The sequence below is a fragment of the Nerophis lumbriciformis genome, linkage group LG38, assembly GCF_033978685.3.
Source record: "Nerophis lumbriciformis linkage group LG38, RoL_Nlum_v2.1, whole genome shotgun sequence".
In the NCBI taxonomy this organism is placed as follows: Eukaryota; Metazoa; Chordata; class Actinopteri; order Syngnathiformes; family Syngnathidae; genus Nerophis; species Nerophis lumbriciformis.
In genome coordinates, this window is record NC_084585.2 from 14,554,112 (window position 1) to 14,580,734 (window position 26,623).

General features: G+C 38.5%; 1 protein-coding gene across 9 annotated transcripts in view; it reads left to right on the forward strand.

Annotated features, from left to right (window-relative positions):
• ptprt (protein tyrosine phosphatase receptor type T) overlaps window positions 1–26,623 on the forward strand; it is a 555,785-nt gene that overhangs the window by 392,854 nt on the left and 136,308 nt on the right. For all 9 annotated transcript variants that reach the window (XM_061932272.1, XM_061932263.1, XM_061932264.1 and 6 more), the window contains 2 exons: window positions 6,861–7,015; window positions 17,190–17,270. In XM_061932272.1, the coding sequence (XP_061788256.1) occupies window positions 6,861–7,015; window positions 17,190–17,270 (236 nt within the window). The remainder of the gene's footprint in view (window positions 1–6,860; window positions 7,016–17,189; window positions 17,271–26,623) is intronic.

Sequence of the window (26,623 nt, forward strand, 5' to 3'; positions counted from 1 at the left end):
CGCCGTGACATTCATTGGAGAGGCATAAGGGCCTCGCTCATTGCCGCTTACAATATGCGAGGAATTTGTCATTTAAACGAGTCCATTAACAGGATGAATGTGTCTCAGCGAGCAGAGACCATTGCTCTTACGACTCACCATTACCCGTGCACGAGCACGTGCACTCTGCTCGACTGTCTTAGTCTGCACTTCCTCCTCACTACCCTCCCCTTGCTTCGTCTTCTCTTCATCATCATCATCATCATCATCATCCTCATCTCCCGCCTGATCAGAGTCATGCCGCGGTCAGCCGGTCAACCATATTTAAATGATAAATGATAAATGGGTTGTACTTGTATAGCGCTTTTCTACCTTCAAGGTACTCAAAGCGCTTTGACACTACTTCCACATTTACCCATTCACACACACATTCACACACTGATGGAGGGAGCTGCCATGCAAGGCGCTAACCAGCACCCATCAGGAGCAAGGGTGAAGTGTCTTGCTCAGGACACAACGGACATGACGAGGTTGGTACTAGGTGGGGATTGAACCAGGGACCCTCGGGTCGTGCACGGTCATTCTTCCACTGCGCCACGCCGTCCCCGGTGATGGTTTAGGACGAAAGTTAGGCTCCACGGCTTCTGGTTTCTCTTCATCTTCTATGGGGCGGCTTAGCTCGGTTGGTAGAGTGGCCGTGCCAGCAACCTGAGGGTTCCAGGTTCGATTCCCGCATTCGCCATCCTAGTCACTGTCGTTGTGTCCTTGGGCAAGACACTTTACCCACCTGCTCCCAGTGCCACCCACACTGGTTTAAATGTAACTTAGATATTGGGTTTCACTATGTAAAGCACTTTGAGTCACTAGAGAAAAGCGCTATATAAATATAATTCACTTCACTTCTCTTCATCTCCTGTTCATCCCTTCGGCCAATTTATCCCACTTTTCTCAATCGATTCAAACCATCAAAACAGTCTACTCATCATGGACATTCAAACTAGTTAGCATCTTCAAAGTATATACAGTCTTGGTCAAAATTGTACATACACTTGTAAAGAACATAATGTCATGGCTGTCTTGAGTTTCCAATCATTTCTACAACTTTTTTTTTTTTAGATAGAGTGATTGGAGCACATACTTGTTGGTAAAAAAAAAACATTCATGAAGTTTAGTTCTTTTTTTGAATTTATTATGGGTCTACTGAAAATGTGACCAAATCTGCTGCGTCAAAAGTATACATACAGCAATGTTAATATTTGCTTACGTGTCCCTTGGCAAGTTTCACTGCAATAAGGCGCTTTTTGTAGCCATCTACAAGCGTCTGGTTGAATTTTTGATCACTCCTCTTGACAAAATTGGTGTAGTTCAGCTCAATTTGTTTTATTTTCTGACATGGACTTGTTTCTTCAGCATTGTCCACACGTTTAAGTCAGGACTTTGGGAAGGCCGTTCTAAAACCTTAATTCTAGCCTGATTTAGCCATTCCTTTACCACATTTGACATTTGTTTGGGGTCATAGTCCTGTTGGAACACCCAACTGCGCCCAAGACCCAACCGCGGGGCTGATGATTTTAGGTTGTCCTGAAGAAATTGGAGGTAATCCTCCTTTTTTATTGTACCATTTACTCTCTGTAAAGCACCAGTTCCATTGGCAGCAAAACAGGCCCAGAGCATAATACTACAACCACCATGCTTGACGGTATACATGGTGTTCCTGGGATAAAAGGCCTCACCTTTTCTCCTCCAAACATATTGCTGGGTATTGTGGCCAAACAGCTCAATTTTTGTTTCATCTGACATCACATGGACAAAGATAAGACCTTCTGGGGGAAAGTTCTGTGGTCAGATAAAATAAAAATTGAGCTGTTTGGCCACAATACCGAGCAATATGTTTGGGGGAGAAAAAATGAGGCCTTTAATCCCAGGAACACCATGCCTACCGTCAATCATGGTGGTGGTAGTATTATGCTCTGGGCCTGTTTTGCTGCCAATTGAACTGGTGTTTTAAAGAGAGTAAGTGGGACAATGAAAAAGGAGGATTACCTTTAAAGTCTTCAGGACAACCTAAAATCATCAGCCTTGGTTGGGTCTTGGGCACAGTTGGGTGTTCCAACAGGACAATAACCCCAAACACACGTCAAAAGTCATAAAGGAATGGCTAAATCAGGCTAGAATTAAGGTTTTAGAATGGCCATCCCAAAGCCCTGACTTAAACGTGTGGACAATGCTGAAGAAACAAGTCCATGCCAGAAAAACAACATTTTTAGCTGAACTGCAGCAATTTTGTCAAGAGGAGTGGTCAAAAAGTCAACCAGAAGCTTGCCAGAAGCTTGTGGATGGCTACCAAAAGCACCTTATTGCAGTGAAACTTGCCAAGGGACATGTAACCAAATATTAACATTGCTGTATGTAAACTTTTGACCCAGCAGATTTGGTCACATTTTCAGTGGACCCATAATAAATTCATAAAAGAACCAAACTTCATGAATGTTTTTTGTGACAAACAAGTATGTGCTCCAATCACTCTATCACAAAAAAATAAGAGTTGTAGAAATTATTGGAAAGTCAAGACAACCATGACATTATGTTCTTTACAAGTGTATGTAAACTTTTGACCACGACTGTATGTTGTTACTTGATACATGCTAGGTTAGCATGCTAACATTTTTAGCATTTTTTTTTTAGGCATACACCTCAGAGTCATATAATGTGTTACTTAACACACGTTAACTTTAGCATGCTAGCATTCAAACATTAACATGTTAACTTTTTTAGATTATTTTGTGGGTCAACACCTCCGATGTTGGTACTTGACGCATGCTAATGGTAAGCATGGTTTACTTCATAGCTGTAAGCATTTCAATTTGGCTTGGTCTTCAGCATTCACATGCAATTTTTTCCGAAATTGCATTTTCTAGTTATTATTTCACCCTTTTTTTACATTCGCCAACTCCTCCCCGATTAACGATATTACATTTTCAAAATGTTTAGCATATTCATGACACGTGCGTGCTACTTTTTTCATTTTTAAAACATTTCCAAGAATTCTATATTTTTTCAAATGAAAATGGACATTTGACAATTTTTCAAACATCCACCGTTCCTACATTTTTCAAGCGATTCAAATCCTTCAACCACCAAAACATTACACTCATCCTGGACATTGAAACTAGTTAGCATGTTAAGATTACCATGCTAACTTTTTTTTTTAGCTAATTTCGTAGGTATACACCTAAGAGTAATACATTTTTTTGTAAATGGCATGTCCTGTTAACGTGCTAGCTTTTTTTAAAGCTAATTTTATAGGTATACACTTCAGAGTCATATATTTTGGTACTTGGCACATGCTAACTGTTAGCATGCTAGCTTTTTTTTGGCTGATTGCAGTTATATATGTCAGAATAATATATTTAAGTTCGTTTTTTTTCATTAACCGTTCCATCCCTAATTCAATTTCAAGTCTTCAGCATCCACACACCATTTCTACATACATTTTATTCTCTAGTTAATTTTGCAGTTTTAATACTGGAATATGTCACACTGTACCTGTTTTTAATACTTGGCCGATTTCATCTACCGTATTTTTCGGACTATAAGTCGCAGTATTTTTCATAGTTTGGCCGGGGGTGCGACTTATACTCAGGAGAGACTTATGTGTGAAATTATTAACACATTACCGTAAAATATCTAAGGCTGAAACGATGCGTCGACATAGTCGACGTCATCGGTTACGTAAATACGTCGACGTCGTTTTTGTGCGTCGACGCGTCACATATTTACGTCACACTACTGTCATGGCGGAGCGCAAAGCAGACGATGCGAGCGAGGAGAAAAAAGCACGCCAAAAGTCGTCAAAAGTGTGGGAGTATTTCAATAAACGGCCTAATAATGTTGTTGTATGCACACTGTGTCGAGCGGAAATGGCCTATCATAGCAGCACAACGGCTATGAACGAACATTTGAAAAGAAAACACCCGACAGCGTTCTTGCCATCACCATCAACTAGTCAATCGTCCGCGTGAGTATACGTTGTCATCATTACACAAAAACATGGATGTGTCATTTGTATCTGCGTTGTAAATTCATAAACTAAAACACTGTTTCGCTCTGAGAGGCGCGTTTGGCGTGCCTGTTCAGTGTTTACAAAGACGCGCTCCTCTTTAACGCTGTGGAGAGGCGGGGCCGGCGTGCGAGCGGCGAGGCGAGGCGGGGCGGGGCGCGCCGGGAGCGACGCTGCAATCGTGCCAAGGTGCGCGATCCGCGCACCTGGGCACGATCATCCAATCTCCTCTCGCTGAAGAAAAGCAGAGCAGCAGAGAGAGAGGGAAGAGAGACTGTAAGGAGCCAAAGTGAAGCTGACGTGGAGCGAGAGAGGAGGAGTAGGGCGTCACATTAGTGCCAAAAATCCGAGCGCATAAAAACTGTTATCGCGCGCTGATTCTCCACTTCGTGCGCGCGTGGTGCCTTTCTGCGCGCGCTCGCGCCTTTCTGCGCGCTCTCTGTGTACTCCTGGCATCTCTCCTCGCGCTGTCATGTTTCTTTTTGGCACTTTGTGGGCGGGTATGCTTAGACGGCCCCTCCTTTCTGATTGGTCAGGCGAAAAACGCTGAAAAATGCTGAAAAATGCTCAGAGCCAATCAGAAGTATAGCAGGGCGGGTCATCGTCAATATGTATCAAGATTTACGGAGGAAGAAGTGGATAAAAAAATGTTGCGCGCTGATGAAGGTTATTTCATACCACATAAACACAATACAGGGTAATACAAACTGTGACCCAAATAAATAATAACACAACAAACACCATAATCACATCTTTCAGCCAGAACTGGTCCACCAGCAATAACATTATTTTATATTTTCACTTCTTCTTGAACATTTGTTTTCTAATTTATGGAATTTCTTTTAATTCAGCCATAAAATTAATGAAATAATCTTTGAATTTTGTTTTTAAAATGTTAAAAATAGCTTTTAATAATGTATTCTGAAACAGTTTAAAATAATCAGAGAACTGACTAACACTGACCCTACACAACTATGTTGCACAATTAAGTCATTTTTTTTTTTAAAGCGAAAGAGGTCATTTCAACAGGTACAGCATCCTATGTCATATCTACATGTAATAAGATTTGTAACAAGGCAAACCGTTTGTAAATTGGTCGAAAATCGAGCAAGTTATGGTAATTTAATTAGTACATGTACCATTGACATCAATGTAATGATTGAGGCTAGATGTCCGAGGTAAGATGGCTACAACGTTGCTACACTGGAGAATGATTGGTCATATGAAAAATGCTCACAGCCAATCAGAAAGGAGGGGCCGTCTAAGCATACCCGCCCCCAAAGTGCCAAAAAGAAACATGACAGCGCGAGGAGAGATGCCAGGAGTACACAGAGAGCGCGCAGAAAGGCGCGAGCGCGCGCAGAAAGGCACCGCGCGCAGAAAGGCACCGCGCGCGCACAGAAAGGCATCGCGCGCGCAAAAGGCACCACGCGCGCGCAAAATGGTGTCGCGCGTGCGCACGAAGTGGAGAATTAGCGCGCGATAACAGTTTTTATGTGCTCGGATTTTTGGCACTAATGTGACGCCATAGAGGAGAGCCAGAGACAGAGGACGACGAGCGGGCGAGGAAGAGGAGCTGAAAAGCGAGGAAAGAAAGAGAAAAGAGTTGGAAGAGAAAAGACTTTGTGTAAAATTAAAAGATTGTAAACCTGACAAAGCCGTCTGGCGTTCAGTCTGTCGGTCCTGAAAGAACCCCACGGCACAAGACGTGTCACAAACGCTAACGTTAATTAGTTGTGCAAATACCTTTTACAACATTAACAGTTACATATACTATGTACAAACCAACAATTAACTTTCACTTTAATCATACTATCATTGTTGTGTTATTAAGCAAAATAAGCAATACTTTTACTTTTGTTGAAATGTTTACACTGTACACTTTTTTGTATTGGATGTTTATCTTTATTTTTGCACATTTTAAAGCAAAATAAGCAATACTTTTACTTTTGAAATGCTTATACTATTGCAGAATATTAAGATGTGCACTGGATGTTTACTATTATATTTGCACATTAAAAAGCAAATAAGATACTTTTAATTTTGTTAAATGTTAAAAGTTTTAAATGTTTACATTGTTACAGAATATTTTGTCATGTTGTTGTCAATGTTGACTGAGTGGCCATACCTTTTTTTTTGTAAATAAAAGCCATGCCTTTTGAAAAAACTGGCCTACATTTATTTGTTCCTCTTCATTTTAAATTAAAAAAAAAATCGGTAAAAGGAAAAATAATCCATAGATTAATCGAAAAAATAATCTATAGATTAACCGATTAATCGAAAAAATAATCTATAGATTAATCGATAGAAAAATAATCGTTAGCTGCAGCCCTAAAAATATCAAATAATATTATTTAGCTCATTCACGTAAGAGACTAGACGTATAAGATTTCATGGGATTTAGCGATTAGGAGTGACAGATTGTTTGGTAATTGTATAGCATCTTCTATGTTATAGTTATTTGAATGACTCTTACCATAATATGTTACGTTAACATACCAGGCACGTTCTCAGTTGGTTATTTATGCGTCTTATATTCAGCCTGTTGTTCACTATTCTTTATTTTAAATTGACTTTCAAACGTCTATTCTTGGTGTTGGGTTTTATCAAATAAATTTCCCCCAAAAATGCAATTTATACTCCAGTGCGACTTATATATGTTTTTTTCCTTCTTTATTATGCATTTTCGGCCGGTGCGACTTATACTCCGAAAAATACGGTAGTCGTACGAAATGGTCACAATATTAGGCAATTGTAAAAAATGTTCACAGTATCTACCTAATGCAGTGGCCAGTGACCATGAACAGAGTTTGCTTCACAGGAAGCTGGCCAAGAAGCACAAGGAGACGGCCAGCAGCTCCACCCAGCAGAGGGAGATGGGCCCCGTCACCACGGCCGATAAGAGCACCACCAAAGTCAGCACGCTGCACAAAGACGACCCTTTCTCCACCTCCAGCCAGGACCTCAACGGCTTCAGTAAGTCCACTTTCTTTCCTGGTGAATCCTTGCTGAACTGCTATGCCAGGGGTGTCTAATGTGTGGCCTGGGGGCCAATTGTGCTCACAGGATGTTTTTTTTATTGACCCTTGGTATATTGTAAAAACACAATTCATTCAAGAGATATTTTGTTTAGAAATACATTGTTATGTAGTTATTCAGTAGAAAAACACACCTTGTCTGTGTATTTACAGTATATGCTATATTCCTTTATAACTGTATGTCTTTGTGCATGTGTCTATATTAGTGTTGTCCCGATACCAACATTTTGATACCAGTACCAAAATTATTTCGGTACTTTTTGATACTTTTCTAAATAAAGAGGACCACAAAAAAATGTATTATTGGTTTTATTTTAACAAAATATCTTAGGGTACATGAAACACATGTTTCTTATTGCAAGTTTGTCCTTAAATAAAATAGTGAACATACAAGACAACTTGTCTTTTATTAGTAAGTAAGCAAAAAAAGGCTTCTAATTTAGCTGCTGACGTATGCAGTAACATATTGTGTCATTTTCCATTCTATTATTTTGTCAAAATTATTAAGGACAAGTTGGTAGCAAATGTATTATTAATCTACTTGTTCATTTACTGTTAATATCTGCTTACTTTCTCTTTTAACATGTTCTATCTACACTTCTGTTAAAATGTAATAATCACTTATTCTTCTATTGTTTGATACTTTACATTAGTTTTGGATGATACCACAGATTTGGGTATCAATCCGATACCAAGTCATTACAAGATCATACATTGGTCATATTCAAAGTCCTCATGTGTCCAGGGACATATTTCCTGAGTTTATAAACATAATATACATTTTTAAAAAACGAAAGAAGATTTTGTGATGCCAAAAAATATTAACGTAATCATAGTAGTATCGACTAGATACGATCCTTTACTTGGCATCATTACAGTGGATGTCAGGTGTAGATCCACCAATGGCGTTTGTTTACATTTTGACGTCGGTGAGCTACGGTGTGTAGTGAAACATGTTTAGCTATTCCTCGTCCTGCAGGGATGATACTTGTAAGAAACTTACTTTATTTGTCGCCATGGAGACCGGGATTAGTGATTTTGAAGTAGCTAAAACACTGCTGACTGCGGCTTGTCTTTAGCCGCTAGCTAGCTAGTAGCTAGCCATGTCTTAAAGCACCTCTTCCTGAGGGTGTTTCAGTGTTATAACTTCACCTTTATCTTTACTTTTTAAGCCAAAATGCGTCCATTCTCCCTTTTCTGTCGACACACTGTGTCTACTTGTAAGTACTCTGTGATTGTGCACTGCCAAACATGCTCGTCTGCTTGTAAACCAGCAAAGTCATGATGTGACAACGACGACGGGGGGGTGGTGGACCGGTACTTTTCAGAGGCGGTATAGTACTGAATATGATTCATTTGTTTCGCTGTACTATACTAATACCGGTATACCGTACAACCCTAGTCTATATAGGAATAACGTGTATGTGTGTGTGTGAGTGGTTGTGTGTCCACCATAATTACACGGACAATACACGAGGGCATTTTTCACTTGAGAATATCACGCTGGCCTTTCGGGGAGTGCTTAGCCATTGAAAGCCAAGGTTAGCACAGAGCTACTTTGCTGCGAGGTCAGGACTGCACTTATATTCCACCAGCACATGGACCAAGAAAAACAATTCACTTTCATTCAGTTATCTCTCATTTATACTCTATTTACAGTCTTTTTGTAGGGCGACAGCAGTACCCAATTGATTTTGACTGATGATAATGGTAATCTTTTTTTGACATGCTTGATTGCAATGTCTTTTGTGTTTTAATAATTTAAAAACTCAAGTTTTAGCTCCAGCTTCAAACGTTTTTTGGATGAAAGTAAAAAAAAAAAAACAATAACTACAAAAACACACTTGTTGTGGAGGCAAGCAGGTTTTTTGTATTTTTTTGTATTCCATCCAGAGTGAGACCGTGCTTCGTGCCAATAACCAATAAAATCACAACTATATCACATTTACTGCCAGTCATTGTGCTCTGTAGTCGCTGGCCGGGGCACTGTGCAGTGTCATCACAAACACACACACACACACTCACACAAACACACACACACACGCACACACACACACACTTAAACACACACACACTTACACACTCACACACACACACACACACACACACACACACACACACACACACACATATTCTTGTATTTGTTACCTTCTTGAGACCTCCGAATAATGCCTACCTCTTTAGGACCACCCTTCCTAGATATATAAAGATTTGTATTTACAAAATTAATGATATATACATACTATGCAAATATAAAAAAGCTTGTTGTGAAAAATGAGTTGGAATTTCACAAAAAAAGGTCACCATTTCACAAGAAAAACTTGGAATTTTGGCAGTTTTATAATAACATTTAGCTCAACGCAAGTCAACATTTTACAATAAAAACTGAACATTTATGCAATATTATGATAAAAGTTGGACTTTTACTCAATGGCAGTCGCAATTTTACAATTTTATGAAAAGAGTCATAATTTGACCCGACAAAAGTCACAATTTTACAATAAAGCTTTAAAATGTTGGCAGTATTATAATAATAATCGCAATTTTACTTGGCAAAATGATGATAAAAGTCATCATTTTACTCACAAAATGTCCCTATTTTACAAGACCAAAAAAATTGCCAACATTGTGATAAAAGTCAGAATTTCATATGACAAATGTCGCCATTTTGCAATAAAAAGTAAAAATTTTACATAAAAAAGTAGTAATTTTACGAGAAAATATTGCAATATTACAAAAACAGAAAGAATATGAGAAATGGTTCCCAATTTTATAAGAAAAAAGTCTATACATTGTAAGTAAAAGACTGCTTTTAGTAAATTTTTGGGGGGCAAATGTTTTGTTTGTAATTGTTTTTTAAACTTCATTATTTAGTTCAAGTTATTACAGTATGTCTCTTTATACATTTTGGCCTAAGGGGTCACATTTCAATTTCTTACACACACTTATTGTGATTGGCAACACTAAATTGATTGGCAACACTAAATTGGCCCTAGTGTGTGAATGTGAGTGTGAATGTTGTCTGTCTATCTGTGTTGGCCATGTGATGCGGTGACGACTTGTCCAGGGTGTACCCCACCTTCCGCCCGAATGCAGCTGAGATAGGCTGCAGCACCCCCCCGCAACCCCGAAAGGGATAAGCGATAGAAAATGGATGGATGGATGTTGACCAAAAGGGGCGCATTTCAATTTCTTACACACACTGGTTATGTTGTTCAGAGGGGGAGCGCTTTGAATATTTACACACACTTGTTATTTCATATATTGACCAGAGGGGGAGCACTTTTAAAATCAACACACAGTCAATTAGAAAAATCCCTCCTTTTTGAGACCACCCTAATTTTCATAGATTTCACCACCAGGTGTGCAAATGAGACATTAAAAGCAATGGTTTTCCGTATTGGGATCATGATTTCGGTCCTAACTTGTTCACCGGTCCTCATATGGAAGGTACTTTTCCTTGTTGATGTCTCAAGAAGGGTAGAAATACAAGAATACACACACACACACACACACACACACACACACACACACACACACACACACACACACACACACACACACACACACACACACACACACACAGATCCAGGCTAAGTCTTAATGAGACAGAAACAAACGCTGACTCATGTGAGAGGAGTCAATAACATTTTCACAGATGGAAGCTGACAGAGCAAAGGTGTGTGCGTGTGTATACGTGTGTGTGTGCCAGTTTTATGTATGAATGTGGTGGGGGGGTTGGGGCTGGGGGGGTTTAAGCTGAGGCATCTTTTTGTTGGGAAAAAGGGGTAAACAAAAGTTTGTGTCCAACATGGCCACTCACTCGTGTTAAACATTGCAATGACACAAATTTGGCTACCGTATTTTTCAGAGTATAAGTCGCACCGGAGTATAAGTCGCACCTGACGAAAATGCATAATAAAAAAGGAAAAAAACATATATAAGTCGCACTGGAGCCCGCCAAACTATGAAAAAACCTGCGACTTATAGTCCGAAAAATACGGTACTCTATTTAAGTGCATGATTGGGTCAATGTATTAAAAAGAGTGGGCAGTATGATGCAATACACATAAACAAACAACGTTAAGGGCAGGTTAAAAGTGTAGTTTGCAGGAGATAGCTGAGCCGCAACCGTTATCAGCCGCCCTCTCCTTGCCTGGTGCGACCATGCAAGACAGGCCCTTCAACGCCACATTGTCAAATCTTATTACACGATCACGATCGCTGATTTAACAGCAACAGAGCAACCAAAGCGTTCATTTTTAAATCATTTGGTCGACGAGGATCTTTCCTGTCAATAATCGTGCACGACTGGCATGCTCGCTTTGGAGTCCGATCATTCCATCCGGGTCGAACGGCAAATTCCACAAACTTTTTCCAGTGTTGGCTGCATACACAAGGTTCCCCATCAAGTCATAAAAATGGGGTCCCCCAGTCAATTTTTGGGGGTCCCAGTTTTTTGTAACCGTTTTGAAAACAATGATAAATCATTGTACTTGTTTCAAGCATTTTGGCGTGCTGCTTTAGAGCAGGGGTGTCAAAGTCAAGGCATTATCTATGGCCCCCGGGATGATATTTGATTAGTATTACAGCCGGCCCGCAGGCCACAGCCACCTGCTGCTGTTTTGCAGGCACCAATACTCCATCAGTGTTGGCGCTAGGAATATTCAAAATTGGCTCCCAGGGACCCCATCAAGTCATAAAAATGGGGTACCACCTTTTTGTAAGTGTTTTGAAAACAAATGATAAATGTATGCATCATCCTGTTATATCTCACATTCTATATTGTGTTTTGGAAAAAGGTTGTCATAAACGTTACGTAATTCATTAAAAAAAATAACACAAAAGAAAACTTTTTTATGCATAAATGTCAAGACTTGGTCCTTGGGTTTTGTTTTTCCGGAAGGCAACGGAAAGTTGGCTCGGGCGAGACGGGAATGTGAGTACATGATTTATTAAATATTATCAAAAAAGAACAAACAAAAAGCGCGCACAGTGGCGGAGAACAAACTATGAAACCAAAAAGACTATAGCACAAAGGCAATTAACTAAGAACACGAAACAAAACACTTACTGTGGCATGGGACTGAGAACATGGCATTATGCAGAGTGACGATAAAGAGTGTGCAGAGCATAAATGCGATGTCGCCAGGCTGACCAACAGAAAAAGAAAAGCTTAAATAACACAGACATGATTAACGAAAACAGGTGCGTGACTCAAAACGTGAAACAGGTGCGTGACGTGACAGGTGAAAACGAATGGGTTGCTATGGAAACAAAACAAGGGAGTGAACAACCAGAAACTAAAGAGTCCAATAACTAAACAAAACAAAACATGACTAAAACAAAACATGATTACACAGACATGATAATATGTAAATGTATTCAGTTATAAACATTCATTCACTTTCTTCTTTCCTTCATGGATCTAAACTTTACCGCTGCCGGTATTTTTGTCCATAGTTTTACTGTAATATTTTCAGAACGTGTTTGTTCTATTTTTGGCCAAATTAAGACAAAGAAAACAATCTGAAGTTGTCTTTATTTTTTAGTTTTAATGCCATGATTTTAATAGTCCGGCCTGCATGTGCACAGATTTTCCTCCATGCGGCCCCTGAGCTAAAATGAATTTGACACCCCTGTGCTAAACTGAACAAAACACCCACAATTTAACTTTGTGTCAAAGAAAAAAACCAATTAGTGTAATATCCAATATAAACCCCTTGGTAAATATCTTTGTATTATCATTCTTTACTGATATTATCATTCTGCTAACAAAAAGCTTTATGGGGGCTTTAGCACACTCAAAAACGTATCATATCTTGCAAAAAATGTGTACACATGCTCATCATGACAAAATCATTAAAGACCATATTCTGTAAGACGCATTTTGTGTTTTAGGTCACATTTTTGGGTAGAATTGGTAATGTTCTAATCCGGGACGATGGCCGCCTTACTGGTTAGTTAGGCTGAAGCCCAGGGGCCCCACCCAATCAGGAGCCCTTCGATTTTGTCGGCGGAATGCAATGATTGGTGTTCATAGCTGTCAATCACAGACAGCTCTGCTTCATGTAACGATTGTGTACTCTCTCTCGGCTATTTTGTTCTTTGCTACTTATCAGAACGCAGGTTGCCGGTGTGAGAGGCGACCGTCCTGACTACTGAGCTAAAATCACAGGCAATCCCCCAGACACCAGCACTATTCTTGAAGTTAACTGGCCTCTGTTACATTTGCAGAGACATGCATGAGCAAAATTACTTTTAAAAGTAATAATATTTTCGCCTTCTGTTGAGTTAAATCTGTATTTTTTATTTCAAACTGTGTTTGAATAATATAATATAATATAATATATCTGTATACCGTATTTTTCGGACTAAAAGTCGCAGTTTTTTTCATAGTTTGGCCGGGCTCCAGTGCGACTTATATATGTTTTTTTTAAATTTTTATTATGCATTTTCGGCAGGTGCGACTTATATTCCGAAAAATACGGTATATATTATTCTGTACACATATTATGTATATATTCGTATTTTTTTATCGCTATATTAGTCTATTTATACCTGCATTGTCCTTTCCATCCTTACACTTCCCATCATTGTAACTGATCTACTGTGTTGAACAATTTCCCATGTGGATCATTAAAGTTTGTCTAAGTCTATGTATTCAGGGTGGGGTCAGGAGTGCTGGGGGCGGTATTTAGGTTTTAAGTGGGGGAGTGGGTGTTGAGGTTTTGGGGCTGGGGGGCAAAACCTCCTTAACCCTGCGGTCCCCTTAGGAGAAAAGTGCCTATATTGTCTGTAAAATATGTTGCAACAGGGCTGCTCATCCCTAAACGTAGAGCACGTACGACACATAGGGCCCCCGATCCGTGTTTGGCGGCGCCCGATATGCGCGAAGAAGCGCATATAAATGTGAATTTATGAATGACAGATCGCATTAAATTTTAATGTGTTCCTAACCGCCGTCACACTGGCACCATTAGAGCTAGTCTCAAACGGCCAGTGCTACTGGGGTTAAATCTTAGACCAGTGGTGTCAAACGTACGAACAGGTTTTATCCGGATGAGTTTGCTAAGTATAAAAATGAGCCGACGTTTTTGAATGAAAGAAACTGCTGTTCTAAATGTGTCCACTAGATGTCGCAATAGCAATTATTTGTACATTTGTAGATGATGCTACATATGTAAAAAAAAAAAAAAAAACACATGTTAGTGCACCAGTCGAGGAAAATGAGCAAACTACATAAATAACATCCTTTAGTTTGATTTTGATATAATTTTTTTATCTTGATAGATTGAAAACTAACACATTAACAATGTGTTGACTGATGAACATTGTCACAAGATTTATTCAGAAAGTATGAACAACGATAAATAAAGAGCATACTTTTAACCGCAACATGTAAGTGTAAAAAAACCCAAAAAAACATTATAATTTCTACATTTTCAGAATGTGCTTGTTGTTACGATCCGCTGCCCGGATCATAGTTTGTTTATGTTTGTGTCACGTGTTTTCAGCACCTTGAGTTTAGTTTGTTTCTGTTGTCATGACGGCAGATTGTACGCACCTGCCTCTGGTTAGTGTTCGGGACGCGCACCTGTTGCCCGGGCACTAATCAGAGGGCTATTTAGTCTTTGCTCTGGCCTCACTCTGTCTGGCTTCGTAGTTTGTTCCCATACAACTGTTAACGACTACTTTGATTCTGCTAGCTTTTCACGCTATGCTATTTTTTCCTGCTAGCTCCCACGCTAGTCCTTTTGTGCTACATGCATGTTTTTTGTTTATCCATCATATGATTTATATTTAAAATAAATCATTTTCCTACCTGCAAGCTGTGTCCGAAGCCGTCTGCATCCTTGGGAGAACCACACCCGCATCACTATGCGACCAAGTCGTTTCACTTGTTCTATTTTTAAACAAAGAAAACAATCTGAAGTTGTCTTTATTTTTAAGTTATCGTGCCGTGATTTCACCAGCTCGGCCCACTTGGGAGTTTATTTTTCTCCAGGTGGCCCCCGATCTAAAATGAGTTTGACACCCCTGTCGTAGAAGATGTACAGTTGGAGAGTTTTGAATATATGTTTAAATTATTTTATGATATAATAATAGTTATTGAACATGTTTTACTCATGAATGTGTTTTAGTAGAAAACATGCATCAATTCAAAATCAAGTTTGATAAAAAAAAAAGTACAAAAATATATGATATCAATTAAATATAAAATGGTGTAATAATGCAATTCTGCTTATGGCCTCAATGTAGCCTAAAACAATAACTGTGGGTCGCTTATGGCCCCTTGAGCTCGACACTAATATTTTAAATGTGTTTTACTTCAACCGTCATTGTTGACATATTCCAGCCGTTGGTGGTGTGCTCATCATTTGTGGCTGAAAAAAAAAAATTTGGAGTCTATTGAAAACTGCAACTTTTAAGGTTATCTTGGTAAAATGTGTAGATCAGAGGTCTCCAACCAGTAGTTGGTGAGCTACCAGGAGCGCATCAAATAATATTTGCTTAAATTCTCAGAATTCAGGTAAGTGTTCAATTCAGACATGATGTCTTAATTTAATGACAAATAACCACAAAGGAGTTTAAAGAAATGACCACAAACTTTTTGAGTGGAGATCTGCTTCATAAAGTATATTTTAAATGTTGCCAGTCATATAGATCAAACACAAAATAATTTATTTTTGTAAAAGTAGCTCTAATTGCCATAAAAACAAAATGAACTGAGCTAGAAAGAAATGCATACTTGAATTCAAAACACTGATAAACATTTTTTTTGAATGATTTTGTTGATACAAAATGTCAGTTGTGGATACCAACATTGTGTTAAAGGGGAACTGCACTGGAATTTTGTCTATCATTCACAAGCCATGTGTGAGACAAGAACATATCGACTTAGACTTAGACTTAGACAAACTTTATTGATCCACAAGGGAAATTGTTCCACACAGTAGCTCAGTTACAAAGGATGGAAAGTGTAAGGATGGAAAGGATAATGCAGGTATTAAGTAGACAAAAATGTATTGTAGTTGCAATATAAAATATAACATATATGTAATAATTACATATTATATATACAGTATATACTGATATATTATTATATTATATATTTATATAATATATGCAATATATAAAAAATCCCAATTACCATGTACAATATTATATATGAAACAAACATATGTGTTTTTTCTTTCTTCATGCACTCTAACGCGTAAAAAAACGCTAGCAAATGTCAGCTAACAATGGCGCCAATGGAAGTCGTTCGATATCACATATAAAGCGCTCTTAAAAAACATCCCAAAACCTCCATCAGCATTTTATATACAGGTACATGCTGAAAGTTTTTTTAATGTATTGTAGTAACAGGGACATTCATTATAACATGTAATGTTTACGTCATTTTAAGCAAACGTTTGTGGGTGCGATAGAGTAAGCCCCTTAACGGCATTCTTAGCCACCTCGTACTTGCCATATTTTACGAGTTAGAATGCATATAAAAAGAAAAACATGTGTTCTTGTCTTACATAAGGGATTGTGAATGTTAGGCATAATTACAAAAAAAAAGTGCAGTTCCCCTTTAAAGTGCTGACAAAATAAGCGTGTTCACTTGGTTTAGGTTGAAATAAGCTATGAAATGGTTATATTCATGTTGTAAAGTTGTTCTCAGAAGAAAGAAGGTCTCCGCACATGGTGTACCTAATGAAGTGTCCAGTGAGCGTTTGCTGTTGGAATGCTTTCATGAGTCGGCAGAACAACTTTGGTTCCCAGTGGTGGTTATTGTGTTTTGTATCGACTTCTTCCAGTCTCACAAAAGACAGTGTGGCACATTTAAGTGCTCACTTGCACGCAACCGCTTTTGTTAGAGAAGTCAATACTTGTATAAGGGACGGCGCCATTAGCGTTGGCGAATTGCTCTTGTTTCTCTTGAATATTGACCATTGATCTGCCTTATTGGCGTTGTATGATGTGTCCATCATAAGAGGTCACTCATGTGTCAACGTTGTTTTCTCTCCACTCTCCATTCTCTTCTGTTCTCCCGACATTCTCCTATTTCCGCACCATATATTCCCCTCCTGTTGCCACTGTACATCGCACCTCCTCCTCAGCCTCCCCCTCCTCCTGCTCCTTCTCCATGCAGGGAAGCAAGACGCTGCAGAGCAAATCCCTGCTCAATTCCTACTACTCAGGTACATGCACACACACACACACACACACACACACACACACACACACACACACACACACACACACACACACACACACACACACACACACGCACGTGCAAACACACACACACACGTTCTTGTATTTGTTACCTTCTTGAGACATCCGAATAATGCCTACCTCTTTAGGACCACCCTTCCTAGATATATAAAGATTTGTATTCACAACATTAATAATATATACAAACTATGTAAATATAAAAAAGCTTGTGAAAAATGAGTTGGAATTTCACAAGAAAAACTTAGAATTTTGGCAGTGTTGTAATAAAAGTCGTAATTGTACTCAACGCAAGTCAAAATGTTAAAAGAAAACTGAACATTTGTGCAATATTATGATACATGTTGGAATTTTACTCAATAACAGTCGCAATTTTACAAGAAGAGTTTAAAATGTTGGCAATTTTTATGAAAAGAGTCGTAATTTTACTCGAAAAAAGTCACAATTTTATAAGAAAACTTTAAAATGTTGACAATGTTATAATAATGATCGGAATTTAACTTGGCAAAATTATAACAAAAGTCATCATTTTGCTAAAAAAGTTAAACATTTTACAAGAACAAATTGGCAATATTGTGATAAAAGTCAGAATTGTATATGACAAATGTCGCCATTTTGCATTGAAAAGTAATAATTTTACATGAAAAAGTAATAATTTTATGAGAAAATATTGCAATATTACAGAAACCGAAATAATATGAGAAATTGTTCACAATTTTATAAGAAAAAAAGTCGACACATTGTGGAAAAAAGAGTGCTTTAAGTTCATTTATTTTTTTGAATTTTATGTTTGTAATTGGATTGTTATCTTCATTATTTACTTCAAGTTATTACAGTATACATATTTATTTTATTTGTTTTATTTATTTTAAATAAATAAATGATAAATGGGTTATACTTGTATAGCGCTTTTCTATCTTCAAGGTACTCAAAGCGTTTTGACAGTATTTCCACATTCACACATTCACACACTGATGGCGGGAGCTGCCATGCAAGGCTCTAACCAGCAGCCATCAGGAGCAAGGGGTGAAGTGTCTTGCCCAAGGACACAACAGACGTGACTAGGATGGTAGAAGGTGGGGATTGAACCCCAGTAACCAGTAACCCTCCGTTTGCTGGCACGGCCACTCTACCAACTTTGCCACGCCGAAAGGGGTGCATTTCAATTTCTTATACACACACACTTGTTATTACATATGTTGGCCAGAGGGGGAGCACTTCAAATTTTTACACAGACTTGTTATTCCATATGTTGACCAGAGGGGGAGCACTTTAAAAACCGACACACAGTCAATTTGAAAAATCCCTCCTTTTTGGGACCACCCTCATTTTGATAGATTTCACCACAAATGAGACATTCTCTATTAGATGCAATGGTTTTCCGTATTGGGACCATTATTTATGTCCTAACTTGTTCACCGGTTCTCATATGGAAGGTATTTTTCCTTGTTGATGTCTCAAGAAGGTTAGAAATACAAGGACACACACACGCACACAGACTCATGAAGACACAGTGTTTTTCTAAATAAGATATCCCACCTGGATCACTTGTTCGCCCTTTAACCATTTGGATTTGGTAATTAACGTGTCCACCATGTAAGAGACGAGGTCCTCGTGATCTTCAGCAAGACATCTTTGTTTTATTCAAAAGGATCATATTATGCTAAAACCCACTTTTCTAGCATGTTGGCACCTGTTTTTGTGTATTTGAGATTCCCAAAAGTGCGGAAAATGCAACAATACAATGGATTCAATGAAGCGGTAAATCCAATAACACTAGATATATGACAAGATGTAATTATACTTCAGCATGTAGAATTCACCTGAACATTTATATTAGTCAGCAGCATAGGACACTGGCACATGTACTTCAAAGTTGGGTTTTAGCAGTGGCGGGCCGTGCGTTTCCCACCTAGGCGTTCAGTGATGTCCGACTTCAATGATTACCTCTCAAAATAGCATCATTTATGTCACCACATACAGAAGCACATTTACACCCTACTGTGTATTGTATCACAGCAACAGTGTGTCAGGCTTGGTCAAAAGGATAGGACTCAGATGCAGAGTAGGGAATATATCAGCAGGCTTTTATTTTGAAAGCTTCCTTTCACCTCCAGAATCAGGGCAATTCAAAATCTACAATAACTAAATTAGTCGGCAGAAAAAAGTTCCAAAAAAAAAGTAACAACCGAAAATCATTCCGACAGGAGGAAAACACAAAAAAAACAATGACAAACTATAATAGGCGACGTATATATTCTATGAAATTTATATAAACACAAAACGCTCCAACAGGAGGAAGAAACAATGGCTTTGAAAATTCTACACTTTCTCTAATCTAATAAATGTTAACAACAAATGTCACTCAAAAATTTGAGGAAGAAAGAACTATAAGAAAAACTGAAATCTAACCACTTCGGTTGTAAAACTAAATAACTCAAAAATCACTCTGCTGAGGAGGAGAAAAAGAAAACTCAAAATAGCAACAAAGAAATTCAGGATCAAGGTATACAAACTTGAGACGAGGCAAGGCATGGACATGGATGCTAGAGAGGCACGAATAATCGAGACAATCTGGCACAGAACAAGGGGAGGCGTGGGCTTATAAAACACATGAGGGTAACAGGGAACAGGTGGAAACAATCAGGGGCCAGGGATGACATCACACTGATGACACAAAAGGAAGAGCAAGTGATTTCACAGGAGAGAAGTTACTTTTCAAAGTAAAACATGCAATTCACAAGACAGACGAAACCAAGACAAGTGACACTGTACAAAATGGGTTTTTTTCTGGCGCAAAAACACATTAGCAATTAAAACATATCTTATGTGGTACTGTCAAAATTAAAATTGCAAAAAACATATTAAAAATTAGAAACTAAACATTTGAATTCACAATCTATAGGACCTATTTGATGTCATATAAGCCAGTGGTACCCATGGTCGTCGGCTTATTTGAGTGGAAATGGCGAGCATTTCCCATTTCATCGCCAGAACAGCTGAGCTAGCTTCCGGGGTTGGCCGACAAGATGTAGTTTCTCTTTAAATATCCTTCTTGAAAATGGCCTTGCAAATATATATCTGCCACCTAATCAACGATTTGTTCTCCTTCTCTGCTATCCCGGTCTGGCTACGGCGCAACACTTCCGGCTTCCTGCTAAACTGAATCTTGTGAATGGATACTCACTTTGGAATGACAAGTGAGTATCCAATCACAGTTCCGTTAACATCAGGCTACCTAGATAGGCTACTGTCAACAACTTGTGATCTGATTGGCTATCGCAAATGTCTCTCAACTCTACGTGTTCTCAAATTCATCCGCTAACGGTCCCGATGAGTATCCAATCACAGGACGCGTAAATGTCACGTTCAACATGAGGCCATCTAAAAGGCTTTACTGACAACTCGTGATCTGATTGGCTATCGCAATTGTCTATCAACTCTATGTGTCCGTTCACTTACATTGCACGGACGCCCGCATTGTTGATTCTGAAGGCCACGGGCAGATTTGGTACAGCATGGCAACATAAGCTAGCTGAATTCTGATTGGATACAAAGAAAAACTAAAAACAATAGCACTAGAAGGAGCATAATATGACATGAAGAGAATATGAATACTTTTAGATATTTAGGGAAAGTAAATTAAATTATGATCATGATTTCTGGTTATGTTAGGTCAGCAGTGAAGGCCTTGCTGGCCCAGACGGCACACCACTGGGTTTTAGCATATATTGTTTGTTAACGTTTTAAAATAGTTTTTTTTTTTTTGTCTGCATTGCACTATATAATTAATACACGATAACTTGATTGGTAAATACGTTAGCTATATAGCATTAGCTTAACATGGACTACATTAAATGAGATAATGGATTAACATTGTCGTTTCAATTAGGGAGACAGACATTATATTAACACACAGGCTGTATACTAGAGATGCGCGGATAGGCAATTATTTCATCCACAACCGCATCACAAAAGTCGTCATCCACCCGCCATCCACCCAAACTAACATTTTATCAAATCCACACCCACCCGCCACCTGCCCATTGTTATATATCTAATATAGACGATGCAAGGCATTAGTGAGGTTATAAAGCTTTTGCCTGTTAAAGAAAGGAGACTGATCCAATGAAGCAGAGACATTCAATGCGTGCCACGCATTAATATCTCTTGGCCACGCATTAGTGGCTAAGAGATATTAATGCGTGATAATATTATTTATCATTATTATAGTATTATTGTCATTTCCATTAAGAAAGTGTTGACTATTGTTGCCAATGCCCTCAGATCAGGAGTGCGTTCCTCACACTTTGTGTGCGCAGTTGCAGCAAGCAGAACGATGCTTTTAAGAGTTAAAAAAATGTTTTAGAAAGACTAGGCCTATATTTCCGTTAGGTAAAAAAAATGTTCTGAATTTATTTCAATGAATATTAACTTGTAAACGTTATAATGCTCAAACAGGGACGAGGGCGGGGTGCACAGTGAACAATTTTGCGACAAAGATGAACCGTTATTGATCGATCTGCAGCGATGACAAAATATCAGACAATCTCCATTGTCAACGACAGGCAGGAAAATAAAGATAAACACATAGCCTATGTTGTAGGCAGAGGCATAGGCTCATACGTTTTTAAGTTGAAATAAAAAAAATAATAAAAAATGTGCCTCATAAGCCTTAGGCTGTCAATCACGCGCACAAACTTAAATTATACAATAACATATGTATGTCATCCCTATTGAAACAAAAAATACATTAAATAAAACCTGCAACTTATTGGCCAAGGCAAATAGCTGGCTTTTTTTCCCCCTGGTCTTTAGTATTCCTTTTTTTAGTTTGTCGCGTACCGCGTTTGCTGCCGGTGTTGCCATCTTTTTTTTTTTTTTTCTGCTGTTGTGTTGTGTTGTGGTGTGCTGCAGTGCCTGATGAATAATTGCCTGTTTCAAAGAGTGCTGCTCGTTTTTCGTATGTGGGTAACAACATTTAACTATGTATATATATTTCCGAATTGGTTCAACCGCCACACGCCCGAATCTATTTAAAATCTAATTTTTTCGTCATGTCACCCGCCCGACCCGCGGATTATCCGCGGACTCCGTGGTTGTGTCCGCAAACCGCGCATCTCTACTGTATACTTATAGATTTATGAACAAAAGAAAGCTAATAAACTAACATTTGAGATGATTTAAGACAGATACACTTTTATCTCCTCCGTTCTGAAGTGTTATTCTTCTGTGCTTTACTGTGGCTGCAGGTCAGACCGTGGCTCGTACATGTACTACTCAAAAAAATTAAAGGAACACTTTGAAAACCCATCAGATTTCAATGGTGAAAAAAAAAATGTCGGATATCTATACTGATATGGACAGTTTAATGTCTCAGGAACAAAAGCATGCCAGATCTTTTGATGGAAATACAAGTTTTCAGCTTACAGAGGGCTCAGTATATAGACACCCCAAAAATCAAAGTGAAAAAAATATGTGGCAGGCTCGTCCATTTTGCCTAAATTCAATTTCTGCAACTCAAAATTATTTTCAATATCGTGTGTGGCCCCCACATGCTTGTATGCATGCTTGGCAACGTCGCGGCATGCTTCTAATGAGACGACGGATGCTGTCTTGTGGGATGTCCTCCCAGATCTATCTAAGGGCATCAATGTATTTTGATGGTAAAATCTTCCGCTGTTGCCATTTGTTAGAAAAAGTAGAGTATAGTTGTCGTTAGGAAGCATACCGCTAAAACTACAAACATGCAGCCAGCTGGAGAGGGTATTTTGCTTGTAAAAAAGAGAGTCAACTAAGCGGCTGGTGTTAAGAGACACTCAGAAAGCGGCCTGAAGATGGTCTGTGAACAAAACTGATGCAACATTTTTTAACCAAATCATTTATGTCAACAACAAAGAAGTGTGGTAAATGTAGATGAAAAATAATTATATGACTCATTTAAAGCAAAGTCACACTTTTTTGGAACTTTGTCCATCATCCACAATCCCAATGGAGACAAGAACACACATCCTCCCCTATTTACATGTCACCACCTGCTTATTAATCAAGCTATTGCAACATTAGGCCTTTTTTCACCAAACGTTCAGGAACTTTTAGTTCTTGTAGAAGTGTGTGGTTTGTGTTTCCATTGCATCGTACAGTTTAGGGTAGTTTATACAAACCAAGCTGATGACATATGGATGAGTGGTACAATATATTTCTACACTAATACCATGTAAATAAACAGACAATATCATGTCATGTTTTTTTGTTTTTTTTTACTAAAGTATAAGTAAATAAAATACAAAGTTTACCAGATGTTAAATACAAAATCAGGCTTTGTCCAACAATCAGAAAGTCCCTGAGTAAATAATGATTAATAAACGTTCGACGAATACCTTTGGTCCATTTTAGCTGTAAATAACAATATATAATGAATAAATGTCAGTGTTTATCTCAGGGCAACAACATACATGAAGGCATCAGATTTAGCGTTATCCCGTTAGCATTAGCATTCGGTTCACTCGGGTTGAGATGAATAACTACACAAATGCCGTGTCACTGACTACTTTTAAAGCATGTAACAAAGTAAATAGTGAATATTTGATGAGCTTTACCTTCGTTCTACTCGTACCTAATTTCACGTTTCTTTTCAAAATACGTGGTTGGAGTCTGAGTGGGGTGGAAAATGCCTACCTTTTTAGGACCATCCTTTCTAGATATATAAAGATTTGTATTTACAACATTAATAATATATACAAACTATGCAAATATAAGAAAGGTAAGCTTTTAGTTAATTTTTATTGTTTGTATTTTTTGTTTGTAATTGTTTTTTAAACTTCATTATTTACTTCAAGTTATTACAGTATGTCTCTATATAAAAAGGGGGCACATTTCAATTTCTTACACACACTTGTTATTTCATATGTTGACCAGAGGGGGAGCACTTTTAAAACCGACCAATCAATTTGAAAAATCCCTCTTTTTTGGGACCACCCTAATTTTGATAGATTTCACCACCAGGGGTGCAAACGAGATCTCTATTTTTTGTTTTTTGTAATGTGCTTAAGGCCCTTTGCCGCACTTTGGGCAACCCAGCTGTAGAAGCTAACTGTTAATGGCCACTATACTCTTAGCACCGTAGTGTATTTGTTCATCCTATGGTCGCCTCACTGCTTCGAAGTCCGGCTGAATACTTTATATTCCTCTGTAAATAATTTCCAAAGACTTAGTCTACTTCTCGTAGCTTTGCGTATTGAAATTAAGATTGTACAATTTCATAAACCGCATTAAACTACATACTAGTTCAAAGACTACAGCTGGGTATGTAACACTACAACAAAGTTCCAATAATCAGCGTTCTTCAGCACACGGATGCCCTTCGTAAGTTCCTGCTAGTCTAAAGTTAATTTTGTTCTTTTTTCTCTCCGTTGTCAAGTTTGTTTTGATAAGGAACACAAGTAATAAGACATAAAAAAGTTGTCCTTGCATACTGTAATGGCGGCAGACATTTGGAATGCAAAGTTTTAGAAAGGCCCTGTGTTCAATTAATCAGCGTTCAACAGTACAACCCACCCTTATGAGGTTCCTGGGGACTCCTAAAAGTCCCACTCCGCTACTAGTAGCTATAGTTCCCGAAAAACTAAATCTACCCGGGTAGATTTTGTTAGAAACACATGGGGGTACTTTATTTACCCGGTAAATGGGAATGTTCCTATTAAAGTTTCTGCTGTGGAAAAAGGCCTGTTGTTATTGAAGAATTAACACAGAGGAACTACTTTTCTGGTGTAGTGACACATGGCCTTGCTCACTTTTCTCTCCGACCAGTAGCGAGTAGCCAGCTACTAGCTATCTTGAGCTGCTAATAATGTTGGTTTGAGCCACCATAAAAAAAGAAGACGAAGAAGCCTGACCTTAAACTTTAAGTTAGTCAAAGTTAACGCCAGGCTATAAACCATGCATCTCACAATGTATAGTAGAAAGTTGTGGCTCCAAGCTGAGAAGTTGGTAAAATTCTGAACCAATCAATTTGATGCTATATGGCTCTCAACTTGGCTGTCAACAAATAGAATGGAGCGTAAAACCTGACAAAATCACGACAAAAGCATGTATTTATCTGAGAAGTGAGGATTATTCCAAATTGAGCAGCTATAGGAGAGCACAGGCGCCGAAAAATACAACCATCCCATCCGTCATGTCCAGCGAGAGTGGACATTATAAGTCACTGTTTTATGTACTTATTTGAAACATTTAGCATTAGTGCTACATGATAACGCTCCAAAGGTTCTCACAAAGTCTGTCATTTGTTGTAGCAAACACAGAAAGTGCTCTCTTCACTCTTCTTGTTAACAGATGTAGCGTTCATCGCTATGCACGCTGTGAAATTAATGCACTCAGGAAAAGAGTTCTGACAACGCTTAAAATGAGCAATGTACTATACATATTGTGTGTTGTTACGAATGTGCCTGTTACTACACTACATACATTTATATACTTAAGTTAAGTTTGGACACATCTTCTCATCCAATGCATTTTCTTTTTTTTCATGACTATTTACATTGTAGATTGTCACCAGTGACGTGCAGTCAGGGGAGACAGATGAGGCGGGGCCTCACGTGCCATCATGGAAAGAAAAGAAAAAGTAAAAAGAAAAAAAAAAAAAATGTTATATGTATCCAGTGATTATACTATAAAGTTATTTTCCATTTAACTTCACCAGTTTTAGATTATTTTTATTCAAAATCGCTGAATTTTCACATTTGCCGTTCAAATACTGAGAAGAGACTTGCGGTGATCAGCAGCCAGTTGAGGCACGTCACTGAGTTGAGCCTCACAATGGATTGCGCAATGACTCTGCTAACTGCTGGCCTGCTGTGCAGTGAGACCGTATTGCGCATGAATTATATTATACATTTCCATAGTTTAGTTAGCTGAGGTATATAATGTACAGTGTATCTTGTCAACAACTGTATGTGTGTAATGTATTTCTTGTGCTGAGCAATCATAAAACTGCTGCGAAGACGCACTGTGTGAGGCTCGCAGTAATCCCGCCTCCTGGTGGTAGAGGGGCCTAGTGATCCCAGAGATCATTCTTGCGACTACTCGGCTGCAGAAGAAGTGACAACAAGCAGCAACAGTTAGCAGCAATTGTTGATTTTTCCTCTCGCCTGGACTTTTAACATGGAGGATTACATATCTAAAATAAAACTTTCAATCGAAGCAGGAGGTAATACTTAAAGGAAGATCTCCATCGAGACAGAGAGACTTTTAAAACTGAAGAAAGAAGGAAGACTTCTATAAACAAGTTATCGATGCTTTTGTTCAGAAGGAGCTGCGC